We start from the raw sequence: 15,593 nt of genomic DNA on the forward strand, positions 1-15,593 counted from the left end.
TCACTAGTCAAGCAACTACTCATAAATCATCCAGGGCTTTATTCATGGTGTGCACAGAAAGCAGCGTAAATGATAAATCGATTGAACAGCTAGACAGCCAGATTACAACTGTAAAATCTAATGAAAACAACGTCGAACATGAGGCAAAGAGAAAAGATGCCGAAACTCAGACTGATTTGGTCGAGTGGAAGGATGCATGCATTCAGACTGATCAGAGTGTTGTCGCGCTTGTGAAACAGTATGAAATGAGAATAGGAGAGCTCCAAAGAGAAATAGAAAGCATTTCAAAGAAGAATGAATGTTTAAAAAGCAGACTTTTTTCTATTGAAAGATTTCGCGCCGACAACTCTGCTGTGTCCTTCAACACTTCGTTTCCTAACAACGCTGTTTTAATGGAAATCTACAATTATCTAGACCCCGGCGAGAAAGGAGAAAATATCCGATATTATGTTTACTCCAAGTCTGAAGTCCAACCAGAGATCTACAATCAAGAGACAGAGATAAAGGAGACCAAAAAAGGAAGGCCAAGACATCTAAGGCCAAATGATGAATACTTCCTTGTACTGTGCAGGCTGAGGCAAGGTTTGGCTGAGGAGCATCTGGGTCATTTGTTTCACGTATCAACATCAACAGTTAGTCGTATAATAATAACCTGGATAAATTTTATATACTTGAGACTTAGTGTAATCAACATTTGGCCATCAAGAGAAGTAATTGATAAATCTATGCCTGAAGATTTTAAGGCCAAGTATAAATCAACTAGAGTTATAACTGATTGTACTGAGGTCAGGTGTCAATTGCCCAGTAGCCTACAACTGAATGGGGAACTCTTCAGCAGTTACAAGAATCACACCACACTCAAAGGACTGGTGGGGATTTCTCCAAGTGGTGCTGTAACTTTTGTTAGTCAACTTTACACCGGGTCAATCTCTGACAGAGAAATTGTCTATCGCAGTGGATTTCTTGACTTACCCTTTGATGAAGGTGACTCGGTAATAGCTGATAAAGGTTTTACAGTCGAGGATTTGCTACCCTTGGGAGTGAAGCTCAACATCCCTCCGTTCCTTGGAAGTTCTAAACAAATGCCTGCAGAAGAAGTTATTCAGACCCAGGAAATAGCCAGCCTCAGAATTCATGTTGAAAGGGTCATAAATAAGATTAAAAACTTCCACATTTGGGATGGGGTAGTACCTTTAAATCAGCTGGGCCTAGTGAATCAGATGTGGACAGTATGTGCTTTGCTATGTAATGCTAATCCCAGTGTTATCTCTGTAGTGACACTATGAGGCTACAGTAAGATAGTTTGATACCAAGGCAACAACAAATGAAACGTCTTTGTAAATACAATTATGTGTACAATTCCAATGACATTTTTTTGTTTCACTTCTCTGCTTTCATTGTAAAAAAAAGCTAAAAGGTTTGGGCCATTAATCATTCTTTCAATTAACAAGATTTGATATTTAATTAAAACAAAACGTTTTGAAAGCTTTTCTCATTCCAATAAAATAGGCACTACAATCTGTGAAAGAAAAATACTAGAATACTACTAAACCGTATTTCCTGTGTATGAAAATTATTACTTATAAGTTGTAATATTAATGCTAGAGTATTTGTTTCAAAGATTGAATTTGCTTCTCTGCTCACAGCAAGGCCCAAGAATAAAAACTTACAGCATAACTAAAATTGGAAAAGTTTCAAGGAAAGCATCTACAATATATTATAATCATACTACCAAGGGCTGGTTTTCCAAAGCTCCTGATTAGTTGAATCCTGGTTTCACCCTCACAGTTTTTAAGTGTTAACTAAGGAATATTTGATAATCAGGCTGTGAATCATGTTTGACACTCAAATATAGTAAATTTGCAAAGTTTTAGCAATAATGCAAGAATATGGTTGCAATATCCTACACCTCCAGCAACACAGGAACACGTCGCCTTCATTACATTTGCAGTGATAATGCATAAAGCTACTTTTAGCTCGTGGGGAGTATCATTTTTACGATAGCTGTGGCAACATGTCGCTCTTACATAAAAGAAGCGTTGATCATCATTTGTTTCTATGTAATGTAGATATTCATCCTCCAGGTAAGTCTTTGCTTTTCGTAGACTTGTGGGCACGCTAGTTGTACTTTTGTTTGCAATTTTTTTACCAGAACGTGTTATATGATTGTTTAATTCCGCTCTGGTAAACAGTGGCATCTTCTGAAGTGAGTAGCCCCACATAGATTCAGGGAACTTGACGGGAACATGTCGTTTAGCGGTGGAGAGTGAACTTGTGTTGTTTGCCGAGCGTAGTTGTTTTCGTTTAGAATAAAGATTGTTGGGATCAGGATCAATGATGTTTTTATCCTTTCCGCTCTTGATGTATTCAAGGACCCTAAAGTATAAGAAATTTGGTCAATTTAAGTGTAAGGAATCACAATTGACAATTCTCTCAAGCAATCAAAATATCTCGAAGTTCGCATCTTGTGCTCGAAACTAACCTTTTCACAAGCTCTGCTTTTGTCTTTAAACCTTTTGCTGTGTCACCTCTGCACTTCAACCAGAATCTCAAGTCCTCAGTCTTCAATTGTGAGGGATTCCTATCTCCTAAAGAAGCTCCAGGGATGTCATTTTCGGTTAGAAAGCTCGAGGAATTATAAGAGTTTGTATTCGCGTTAGACGCAATAGGCGTTGCCCCGGTGGCCTCGCTTTGGTGAAATTATTCATAACCAGTCTCAGACCTCCATCCGATTTTCCGCCATTATGGCAAAGGTGTATGAACCCTAGTGTGTTGATGTAACATACGTTGACGCTTGAAGCTCTTATCACAATGAGTACATTTGTAAGGTTTCTCACCACTGTGAACTCTGAGGTGTCTTTGCAAATGTACTGCTTGATTAAATGTTTTGTCACAATGAGTACATTTGTAAGGTTTCTCACCACTGTGAACTCTGAGGTGTCTTTGCAAATTTGCTGCTTGTTGAAATGTTTTGTCACAATGAGTACATTTGTAAGGCTTCTCACCACTGTGAACTCTGAGGTGTCTTTGCAAATTTGATGGATGATTAAATGTTTTGTCACAATGAGTACATTTGTAAGGTTTCTCACCACTGTGAACTAGGAGATGTTTTTGCAAATGTCCTGCTCGATGAAATGTGTTGCCACAACGAGTACATTCATATTGTTTCCCACCACTATGAACCCTGACATGTTGATTTAACCAGTGTTTATGTTTGAAACTCTTCTCACATGGTGTACATGGATGAGGTTTCTTCTCAATATGAACCCTGCAGTGTTGATTTAACCCACGTTGATGCTTGAAGCTCTTTTTACACTGTGTGCAGTGATAAGGTTTCTCATTGTCAGTATTGGCACATCTGAGTCCATTCCTTCTTTTGCTCTGCCTCATTTTCACTCTACTTGCCTTTTCTCACAAACTTCAAGACAAGAAATTGAACATAGTCAGGTAACATAGATAAAGACATTTCAATTGCTACTAGTTGACATCAATTTTTTATCAAACCTTGGACTGTATTAAGTTTTGGGGATGAAAATATATTTCTTTTATTCCTCTTATTTTCTCCCGTTGAACTCTCTTTTCAAAATTGGCATGTTATTTTGACAAAAGATAGAAATGTGTTTGTGCAATATTTTCCACTCATTCACGGAAAGTATAGGGAACAAAACCAGAGATAAAAGTTCCAATTTGGCTTAAAATAGTTTATTCCGGTTTTTAAACATCCAAAACTTGCAATTTCAACCTTTGATCCACTTATGTAACAAACTCTTATGTTCAAAAACAAGTTGCAGCTTTTAATTTAATCAAACCATGATTTAACGAAATAAAGTGAATTGAGTGCAATTGTGTTCGATTAATTAATTATCCTTTCAATTTGGTTCAATTGCCTATGCCAGGACAACTAGTACCGAGCTACAGTAGGGTGAATAAGATTACATACCTTATAGTTCCACAGGAATCAAATAAACCACAAGTCAAAAGATAACAAAATTTTAATAGCTGATTTAATCAAGCTTGACATCATTGTCAATTACACCTTGGACTGTATTATTAAGTATTGCACATTTTGCCACAAGTTTAAAAATTAAAATTGGATTTGGATATTCTCAGAATGAAACCATAACAAGATCTTGTTATACAAAGAAAATAAAGAGGCTTTCGTATCTTCGTTTTTGCTACAATAGAGAGGGTTTCCTATACTCGTTTTTAAAACTCAGTAGTGTAAAAATATTTACCTTTCTCATGCACCACGAATACTATTCAAAAGTCTTTCATATTTGTGCAAAATTCAAGACAATCGCATTGATTAAATACTTTACTTTTATTAGTGAGTAGTCTTGACCAGAGGGGAGATCATGTCTTATTTGTTCAAGAACCACTTGTGGTCTGTTTTATAACTTTTATCAATCCACATGAAGTCTATGTACAGTCAAAATGCTGATCAAAACCTACCAGAGTCATTTGAGAACAATGCATACATTTTCAAAACAATAAAATAGTTGGAAATTCATTGCACAAAACAAAATGATTGATGAATCACATTTAACTCAGCTCTTTATTGATGGGTCATGTTTAAACAAAAAAATTGTTCATGTGAACATGAAAAGATATTATCATCTTTAATCACAATTCATGAATAAAAGGAATCAAATCACAATTCACAAGAATTTATAATTTCTCAGTCATCCTCCACGTAAAAAGTATAGGGGACCCACTATAAATTTTAGCCTCAAGATGAGAGTGGTCATCACTTATTCAATCAAGATCCAAAAGAGGCTAAGTGGCAAACATGTGAGATATTTTTCCAAGAACTACAACATCAACACAGATTAATAGTGCTTTTTACAGTTCTGGGCTTGGTGGCCAAGCCCACAACTGTAAAAAGGATTACTATATACTAAAACAGTGGATAGCATTGAAGGCGCGCTCTGATTGGCTAATCAAACTCCGAATATCCTTTGCTATTTACCTCCGAGCAACTCGGGAAAAAATGGCGTCCCGGTTTCCACCCGTGACAAACGAAGAAATCACTCAAATTAACGACGTTGGTGTATATTATCTCACTGTTTTAGTATATACTAAAACAACTATTCACCTCAGCGTCGGTGGTTAGCAGTGGATATTTACCTCGCCGCTTCGCGGCTCGGTAAATATCCACCACTAACCACCTCCACTTTGGTGAATAGTTGTTAACTATTCATCAATAACCTAAACACTAAAACAATATATTAGATAGAAATGATTCTTATCGAAGATATTCCATCCAGTTACTCTTTAAAGATGAACACATTTGTTTAAGCGACATTCATGTAGAGCCAACGTTTGTGAATATATGAAAGTCGTATATTCGAACTTACTGCGAAGATCGCTCTTAGTTATACCCATTCAGGTAGAGTGTTAGTCATACCAAGCTTTGATCTACTATGTGACAAACTCTCATGCACGAAAACAGTTTGCAGCTTTTAATTAATCGAACTGTGAGCGAACGAAATCCAACTCAGTCAATGAATTGAGTCCAACTGTGCTTGATTGATTATCCGCTCCATTTGGTTCGACTACCCACGCCAGGACTACTAGTATGACGCTTAGGTAGAGTGAATTAGAGTACGTACCTTATAGTTCCACAAGAATTAAAGAAAAGACAAGTTACAGCGAAAATACACCCTTGGCCCTGACCGGCGGTTACCGCGGGAACAGATCGAATTACGTCTTGTATGGTAGCAGAAAGCGTCCGCACCTTTGCAACAAAACGCTGGGGGAATAAACATGCTTAGTTTTTCTTTAATCTTGCCTCAATTTTTCAGTAATGATGCAGTAATAATTATAATTGTTGGGAAAGGACAGGAGTTTGCAATCCTTTGCACTTGCTAACAATGAAAAAAGAATTGTTGGAATAGGACAAGATTTCCAATTGATTAGTTTTATATAAGAAGTACTCCAAGCGACTCGGAAAGATCCAAGTAACAATAAAACTCACGAACCAAATCGATCAAGACACTACAGACTCACCAGACTTGGGACTTGGCTCGGCTAACAACTAATGAGAACATTTATAGAAACTACTTTTAACAACATTTTTTCCAAAAACAAACCATACAGAATCACCCAATGTAACTAACCAATCATCACCAACTTCTCGCAGTTACATGAACCAGAGTACACTCCCCTTGCAACAACTCTTCTCTTGACTCTGATGATGACTTCTCAGGGGTACTTTCACCTGTCCAACCCTCCAGTCAAGTACATCCATAGCCAGAAATTCCGAACCAAAGTGGGTGGTGCTTATTTCTGTTACGCGCCAGCGCACATGTTAGCCTGTCAATAAAGCTAGCATGTGATTGACCCATCTCTCAAAGGGGAAAGCCGTTGTGAAACCAAAATGGCGTCGCGCGATAGACCGTTGAAAGGCTACTTCTCGGTGTTACATTCGATTTCATCCGCGGATGCCGACTTCGGCCAGCCAAAAAATATTGTGAGCAGAAGATCATCTTATTGGATGGTTGGAAGGCTCGTTGAAAGACGGGAAAGAAAAGGAACGGTAAGTGTTTGGTTGTAGTGCCTGTTTTCGAACGTGCTCGCTTGGTTGATATATTTTTTTACTAAATTCAGTGTTTACCTGAAATCAGCACGGGCCTTTTTTACCTTTCATTTAATTAGGTAGAATATTTGGTGCAATGGAAGGACTACTCGCCCTACGAAGCCTCCTGGCAGCCAGACGGGTGGCGGGCGGCGGGTAACGGGTGGCGGGCATCGGGCACCGGGTGGCGGGCAGCGGGTGGCGGGCAGCGGGTGGCGGGCATCGGGCACCGGGTGGCGGGCAGCGGGTGACGGGTCACGTGTGACGGGTAACAGGTGAAAAAAAGCAAATGTATCTTCTTTAACTTCTAACGTGACCTTAAACAGCAAAAACGTTTTTGTAACTGTAACAGTTGATCGAGGAAAATTAGCTCATGATAACGAACACCGAGAGTTATTCGTTAATTATTGTGACTTAATTATAAAACACTATAAATTGCAATATCACAAGTGTCCCTGAGACAATAACGTTTAACCTATGAAATATAAAAATCACGTTGCTACAAGGAGAATAAGTAACTTCTAGAGCTTTAAAGGTGTCCTTTAAAGAAGGTGATTTTCAAAAGCAAACTACAACTTTAAAGAAGGTGATTTTCAAGAGCTTACAATTGCGACCACGAAATACAATATAATTTTAATTTCTTTACAGTTGACTCTAAATAGACTTACCTCGTAGTTTGAAGTCATCAAGATGTCTCAGTTTATTCCGTTTAATGACAGTGGAATCTCTCAAATGGACCTAAATATTCTTCTTGAAATCCGCGCGACTGTCGAAAGTATTTCTACCTGGCCGTGACCTTTGAACTGTTTTCACAGCGGGGAGTTCCCTGAACACATTACGTAACACCACGCGTTTCTTACTTCAATCACCCTAACCCTAACCACCCGCTACCCGTTACCCGTTACCCGCCACCCGCTACCCGTTACCCGTCACCCGGTACCCGTTACCCGCCACCCGCTACCCGTCATTCGCCACCCGTTACCCGTTACCCGTTACCCGTTACCCGTCACCCGTCACCCGCTACCCGTTACCCGTTACCCGCTACCCGTTACCCATCACCCGTGGAGAAGACCTGGCGACAAAGGCCCGTCAATTGACTGGAGTACAGACGAAAACCTATACAACCGGTTCAAAATGTGGAAACAAAGATGCGATGGGCCGATGGCTAAAATTGACGAGGAAATCAAGTGTAAACATCTGTTGTACTGGTCGGGAGAGCAAGGTATCGAATTGTTCAACAGCTGGGATCTGTCTGCAGACGAGCAGAAAAAGCTGGACAACTACTGGGAAAGATTTGAAACCAAACTAAAATGAGTTAATAGCAGCGTGGGAGCTTTATAACCTTCTACAAGGTACTCTCTCTCTTGAGGAATTTATTGCGAAACTAAGAATTCTTGTGAAGGAAGCCAACTATCCAGTCGAACACAACCATCGTTTCCTTAGAGATTTTTTTTGTGCTGGGTATTAAATCTGACCGTATACGTAAGGACTGCTTCAAGGTTGGAAATGCTCTCACGTTTAACGCAGCTAGTGGGATGGCCAAGTCAGAAGAGTCAGCAAAAAAACAGCTTCAGTTAATAAATACCTAAATAAACTCCATCAATGCGCCTAAAGGATACCAAGGCCTCAAAAATCAGCGACAAAACACTGGCTAAGGTAAATCCCAGGCTTGCAGGAATGGCGGCTTGGGTCCTCATTCCAGAGATCAGTGTCCAGCGAAGAATGCCACATGCCATTATTGTCATAAAGTAGGACACCTAGCTAAGGTCTGCCTATCAAAGTTAAAAAAGAGAGATGTGCATGACATTGAAGCTACAAGTAATAGTGCAAGCGAGTCCGTACCAAACCCTAATGATCACATATTTCTGGGCCCAATTGGTGTAACACCCTTGACCAGTAGTGTCCATGCCATCTCTTCTAGAGAGAAAGCCCTTTTGGAAGTCTTCCTATCACTGAGCCCAGCAGGGAAACAGACATCCGTCCCATGTAAGATAGACTCTGTTGCAGAAACCAACATCATACCCACATCCTTATACAATCAACTTGCTCCTAGGATTATCTACAGAAACCTATCACCAAGCTAACAGCATATGGTGGAACTGAAATCCCGAGCTTGGGCTCCTGCCGAGTTTACGTAAAGGGCCCTAGCAACCCAAAACCCAAAATAATCCAGGCGGAAGTTGTAGATGTCCATGGGCCTCCCATCATTGGTAACATTTCAGCCCAAAGTCTGAATCTTCTGAAACTTAATTGGGCCGTCGACGTTGAAAGTAGCAGCAAATCAACCAGTCAGTCCTTTAAACTATTCGACGCACGTGGTAAGCCACATCCTTTCCCTCTGACGAAAGAATACCTTCTGAAAGAGTATCAAGATGTCTTTACTGGACTTGGCAGTTTCCCTGGCCCCCTATACCATATAGAAACTAAGTCGTATATTCCTCCAGTAAAACATCCCCCACGGCAGATTCCAGTCCACCTGCAAAGTGCCTACCGAGAAGAACTTCTACGGCTAACACAGGCAGACATTTTAGTAGAAATACATGATGAGTATACACCATGGATCAATTCAACAGTGGTCATAAGAAAGCCCAACGGCACGATCCGCTTATGCGTAGACCCCGTGACCTCAATAAAGCCATTCAGCGCACCCCTTACTATGTGAGAACCATAGATGATGTGATACCCACGGTAAGTGGCGCCTCCCACTTTAGTATCCTCGATGCCCGAAGCGGATTCTGGCAAGTTGAACTGGACGACGAGAGCAGCAAACTTTGCACTTTCAGTACTCCATGGGGCAAATACAAATGGAAGAGGCTACCTTTCGGACTTACCTGCAGTGGAGACGTGTTCCAAGAGAAAATGTACGACAAAGTGTTTGGAAACCTCGATGGCCTGAGTGGTATTGCAGACGATACCTTTGTTTACGGCAAGAGCGAAGCAGAGCACGATCAGGACATACTGAATGTCCTTGACACAGCACGGGAGAACAACATACGATTCAACCCGGATAAGTTTCGGTTTAAAGTAGACCAAACATCCCTTTTTGGATTTACGTGGACTTCAGATGGTCTAAGAGCTGATGATCTCAAGATTAAGGCTATCAGAGACATGCCTTCCCTACAGAATCTAGCCGAATTGCAGACCTTCATGGGGATGGTCAACTACCTGAACAGATTCTCCACGATCATGGCCCAGACCTCAGAGCCCCTGATCGAGGCAGCTGATGAAGAAAGGCACACCCTTCGTATAGATGGCAACCAGAGCATCACAAAGCATTTCAAAGTCTCAAACAAATAATCACCGAGGCACCAGTGCTGGCCTATTATGATCCAGAAAAAGACAATGTGATTCAATCAGATGCAAGCTTAAAAGGAATTGGGTGTGTACTCATATAAGACAGTAAACCGGTGTGCTATGCAAGCCGATCACTCAGCGATACAGAATCCAGATACAGCAACATTGAAAGAGAATTTTTAGCTGCCCGTTGGTCCTTAGAGCGATTCAGCCACTACGTCTTTGGTAAGCAAGTGGTTGTAGAAACAGACCACAAACGGCTTGAAAGCATATGGAAGAAGAGCATACCCAGTGCATCACTACGCCTCCAGAGGCTCCTCCTGAAGATCTCCAAATACAACGTGGAAATTAAGTACATTCAAGGCAAAACAAACGTTGTAGCAGATGCCCTATCCAGAGTCTGCTGCATGGAATCCCCCGAAGAAGACTCAGAAACACTGCTACTTGAAGTTGATGGCATTAGCCACACCTTGCCCGCTAGCCCAGCTAAACTGGATGAAATACGAAACCACACAACTCAAGATACTGTGCTCAGCCATTTGAAGGATGTCATTCATCAAGGGTGGCCTGAATATCCAAACGAATGTCTTGCTAACCTGAAAGAGTTTTGGAACTTCAGAGAAGATCAAAGTGTTGAAAATGGCCTCATCTTGAAGGGACATCGTCTTCTGATTCCAAGCAACATGCGTCCTCAGTTACTTCAGATTATTCACCAAGGCCATCTGGGGGCAGAAAAGTGTAACTTGAAAGCTAGAGACTGTGTTTTTTGGCCAGGTATCTCAAAGGATATTAATGAAATTGCTTTCAACTGCGCCACTTGCATACAGTTTTCTAAACGCCAGCCAAAGGAACCCTTACACCCTCACTTTGTACCCAGTTTTCCTTGGCAGAAACTTGCCACCGATTTGTTCGACTTCCAAGGCGCCCAATATCTGTTGGTAACAGATTATTACAGCAAGTACCCCATCGTAAGAAAGCTGAGCTCCACTACATCTACTACTCTCATTAACCATCTCAAGTCAATATTTGCATAAAATCGGGTACCAGAAACCTTGATATCTGATAATGGCCCACAGCACAACAGTCAAGAATTTACAGCCTTTTGCAAGCAGTGGGGCATTGACCATGTGACAAGCTCGCCACTGTATTCACAAAGCAACGGCTTCGTAGAGTGGTCAGTCCAGAAAGTAAAGAACCTTCTACGAAAAGCACAAGCCTCGGAAGAAGATCCATACTTAGCATTGCTGACATACCGGACCACACCCGTAGACAGGAACCAACCGTCACCTTCTCTGCTGTTGAACCGTAGAGCTTACCGTACACAACTGCCACGCAGTGGCCATCTCCAACGTTCACAAGCTTTTGATAGCCGCAGAGAGCAACTACAAAATCGACAGGACACCCAGAGAACCATTACGACCGCCAAGGGACACATATGCTTCGACGACTAAATCAAGGCGAGCAAGCAGTCGTGTTCCAACCACAGACCAAGGAATGGATTCCCGCAGAGGTAAAGGAAGAGACCAGTAAACCAAGGTCTTACATAGTCAAGACAACGGGTGGGTCTAAGCCAAGACGCAACAAAGTCCAGCTAAAGCTTTTAACTTTCCAGAAAACACCAACAACCTGTGGAGAACAGGTTATTAGCAACCAGGAGAGTACAGCCATGAGACAAAGCCCTTACCTCTTCAGACGTCATCGTCAGAATTACCTCAGGCGCCTGCCAAGTCACCGTTATCTTCCAACCAAGGCAGTGACAAGTTGCCTATGACAACAAGGAGTGGCCACATTGTAAAGGAGCCATCTAGACTAGACTTATAAGCTTTTTTTTGCTGTCTGAACACTGATGAAGAAACACTCAGAGAAACACATATAAACTCTGTTTTTATTGTTATTTTTGTTGTTTCTGTTTTCTTTCCCTTTTTTTTGTTTGGCTGTTACTTTCTGTTAGAAACTTAGATTTCCGTTTTTAGCCTTTCTTAGGATGGAGATGTTACATTAGCTAAGCTTACGCAATGGTCCAGCGCATGCGCAGTGAAGAGACAAAGCACATGTTCGAGACACAAAGTTTATTTTCCTTGATCTGAGATAACTAAATAAAATTACCAAAAAGCTGCATATCCTTTTACAGTCATGATTGTGTACTTTTCTATTGCTAACAACCTGCAAAATGGTCAAACCATGTAATAACTTTTTTCAAGTAAATTATTTATTGTTTTCATGTAACCAAACTAAACCCAAAACATTTTCAAATGCCTCCCTACAGAGGGTAATTCCTCACTCACATACACAAATTCATCAATAACAAAACAAAATAACTACCCCTGACAATTATTGTATCTGTAACAAGACAATGGTTATTCAAGAAAATCAAACCCATTAGTCCCGGGTTGGTTATTCCAAAAGCAACAACAATTAAAATTGTAACTGCAACAAGACAATGATTATAAAATTGTAACTGTAACAATGGTCATTTAAGTAAATCAAATGCATTAGTCCTGGGTTGGTTATTCTTAAAGCAATAAGGATTAAAGATTAAACTTGACTTAATTTTTCCCATATCAATTTGAACATTTCAAGCATATTATTTGTGTCACGGCTCAACACTAACGGTAGCCCACTAACCACAGACTAGTAGAAATTCAGTGGTTCAATTCAAGCAAGTGGTTCTCAATTTCTACTAGCCAGTTTGGCTTAAATTGTCATAACATCTAAAAACATCTAAGATGTCACTAGCCTAGTCACTAGGCCAGTAAGTTGAAAAGTTAATGTCAAGCCCAGTGTGTGATATTTTTTATGCTATCTACTGAGGCTTGAATGAATGAGACTTTGTATCAATTGGATTTTTCATTCAGATGCGGAGCAACCTTTGTGTCACTGAGAATTGTCTTCTTTCTCTTGGTTTCTGTCTCCTATACAGAAGTGGCTGTTGAATACATCAAATTCACTCTGGTAGCCAAACACCTTACAAAATAAGAGAGAAGTTGCATAGACTGAAAAAGCCTTGTGCCACCATATTTGTTTGAAATTTTTGTCTTTTAAATCTCATGCCTCCTTTCTGTGTTTCTCTCACATGTGGCCTGCTCCTTGTGCAAGGAAACTGGTACTTAAGCCACCTTAAATTTGCTCTCTTGTGAAATAATTCTTAACACTCAAATAGAAATGTTGTGTGTCAGTGTGGCCATATAAAATCATTTATATCAATTCTGAGTTCTCTGTCTCTGTGCAAAGGTAAACCACCACATTCTTCAAAACACATTATCCAAGTGTTGGACTTACCAGAAGAGACCACAAGCTTAATTAACCCGTGTGCCCCAAAATAATTAACTAAACATCAGTTTACTCTTTTTTCATACCGTGTTCATACATGTGGTGAAGTATGCCACAACAATTGTGACAAAATTCACCACACATCCAACAAGTGAATTTCTCTCTATCTAAAGATAGTTGTCTACACTTGTGTTTCTTTAAGCTCCTCCGATCCTCAAACCCTTTGCTGCAATAGCTGCACTTGTGAGGCCAATTCCCATGGTATGATCTGTTATGCACTGTCAGGCTCCACTTTCCAGTATAGCATATATCACAATGAGCACATTTGTAAGGTTTCTCACCACTGTGAACTCTGAGGTGTCTTTGCAAATGTCCTGCTTGTTTAAATGTTTTGTCACAATGAGTACATTTGTAAGGTTTCTGACCACTGTGAACTCTGAGGTGTTTTTGCAAATTTCCTGCATCATTAAATGTTTTGTCGCACTGAGTACATTTGTAAGGTTTCTCACCACTGTGAACTCTGAGGTGTCTTTGCAAATTTCCTGCTCGATTAAATTTTTTGTCACAATGAGTACATTTATAAGGTTTCTCACCACTGTGAACTCTGAGGTGTGTTTGCAAATGTCCTGTTAGTTTAAATGTTTTGTCACAATGAGTACATTTGTAAGGTTTCTCACCACTGTGAACTCTGAAGTGTTTTTGCAAATTTCCTGGATCATTAAATGTTTTCTCACAATGAGTACATTTGTAAGGTTTCTCACCACTGTGAACTCTGAGGTGTCTTCGCAAATTTGTTGAATAATTAAATGTTTTGTCACAATGAGTACATTTGTAAGGTTTCTCACCACTGTGAACCCTGGCGTGTTCATGTAATGTGCGTTGATGCTTGAAGCTCTTCTCACACTGTGTACATTGATAAGGTTTCTCATTGCTATGAACCCTGTTGTGTTGCTTTAACCCTTTGTGAATTTTGAAGCTCTTCTCACATTGTGTACATTTGTAGGGCCTTTCATCTCTGGGAGTTCCAAAATGTGTTGTCTTATTTCTTTTTGAGGGAAAGCAGTCTTCAGTATTGGCACATCGGAGTTCATTCTTTCTTTTGCTCTGCCTCATTTTCACTCTGCTTGCCTTTTTTCACAAACTTCAAGACAAGAAATTGAACATAGTCAGGTAACATAGATAAAGACAATCTAATTGCTACTAGTTGACATCATTTTTTATTCAAACCTTGGACTGTATTAAGTTTGGGGATAAAAATATGTTTCTTTTATTTCCCTTATTTTCTCCCGTTGAACTCTCTTTTCAAAATTGGCATGTTATTTTGACAAAAGATAGAAATCTGTTTGCGCAACATTTTCCACTCATACACGGAAAGTATAGTGAACAAAACCGAAGATAAAAGTTCGCATTCGGCTTAAAATAATTTATTCTGGTTTTCTAAACATGCAAAACTTACAAATTCAACCTTTGATCCACTTATGTAACAAACTCTTATGTTCAAAAACAATTTGCAGCTTTTAATTTAATCGAACCATGATTTAACGAAATAAAGTGAATTGAATGCAATTGTGTTCGATGAATTAATTATCCATTCATTTGGTTAAATTGCCTACGCCAGGACAACTAGTACGGAGCTAGGGTAGGATGACTAAGATTACATACCATATAGTTCCACAGGAATCAAATAAACGACAACTCAAAAGGTAACAAAATTGAACTACACCCATCAATATGGCGGATTTACCAGGTTAGAACGGGAACGGAGCAAATTACGTCTTGTATGACGGCACAAAGTGTTCTCGCCACTGCAAAAACCATTGTTGCCTTCTCTTATTCAGATTTCATTGAAGCTATATATGGAGAAAGTGGAAAATTTGGTGATCGTTAATCCTTGCTAACAATGAGCAAACACTTGTTGAAATGCGATGAGATTTCCGTGCAGTTATTTGTTTTAAAGGAGAAGTACCCAAAGCGACGCGGCAGAAATGAAGTCACAATGACCCTTCCTCACCTAATCACGTTTCAGAAATGAATTTTCATCATCAACCCGACATGTGCACTTGCGAAAACATCGATTTTCTTGGCTTTGAGTTGATAAACAGCTTATAGAAGAAAACGAAACCATTTCTAACTGAATTCGATTTGAGACGCGGTCTCTGTAAGGTACAGTAACTAAACAAATTCTTTCGTTGGGCGCAAAGATACCAAGACGATAGCTTCCATTTGGCGGGAAATAGGCTCGGATATTTGTCCGCGGACGTCATCTTTACCGAGATACGAACAGTTTTCCGAGACGGTGACGCTAGAGAAAAAGTATGAGCTACTAGTATGAATTTACCAGCATATTTTTGCACCAAATGGAGACTACTGAGTTCAGCATCCTTCAGATGTTTTTGCAGCGAGCGAGAAAAATGTTTTGTTGCTTGGGTTTTTTCTGAGCAGTGTTCTCTGG

At 40.1% G+C, this 15,593-nt stretch overlaps 2 protein-coding genes across 2 annotated transcripts; one reads left to right on the plus strand and one right to left on the minus strand.

Moving 5' to 3' along the window:
* The first annotated feature begins 372 nt into the window (after positions 1-372).
* Positions 373-1,287, plus strand: LOC148727990 (uncharacterized). The gene has a single exon (XM_088762752.1). It carries the CDS (start codon positions 393-395, stop codon positions 1,284-1,286), a length of 894 nt encoding a protein of 297 aa, XP_088618878.1. The 5' UTR covers positions 373-392; the 3' UTR covers position 1,287.
* A 952-nt stretch (positions 1,288-2,239) lies between these two features.
* On the minus strand, positions 2,240-14,886 carry LOC148727991 (uncharacterized). The gene is made up of 4 exons (XM_088762754.1): positions 14,804-14,886; positions 13,459-14,282; positions 2,483-3,317; positions 2,240-2,376 (listed from the first exon to the last, which is right to left on the minus strand). Exons 2-3 carry the CDS (start codon positions 14,252-14,254, stop codon positions 2,743-2,745), a joined length of 1,371 nt encoding a protein of 456 aa, XP_088618880.1. The 5' UTR covers positions 14,255-14,282; positions 14,804-14,886; the 3' UTR covers positions 2,240-2,376; positions 2,483-2,742.
* Between the last annotated feature and the right edge of the window lie 707 nt (positions 14,887-15,593).

This window comes from Stylophora pistillata, chromosome 6 (genome assembly GCF_964205215.1).
Source record: "Stylophora pistillata chromosome 6, jaStyPist1.2, whole genome shotgun sequence".
In the NCBI taxonomy this organism is placed as follows: domain Eukaryota; kingdom Metazoa; phylum Cnidaria; class Anthozoa; order Scleractinia; family Pocilloporidae; genus Stylophora; species Stylophora pistillata.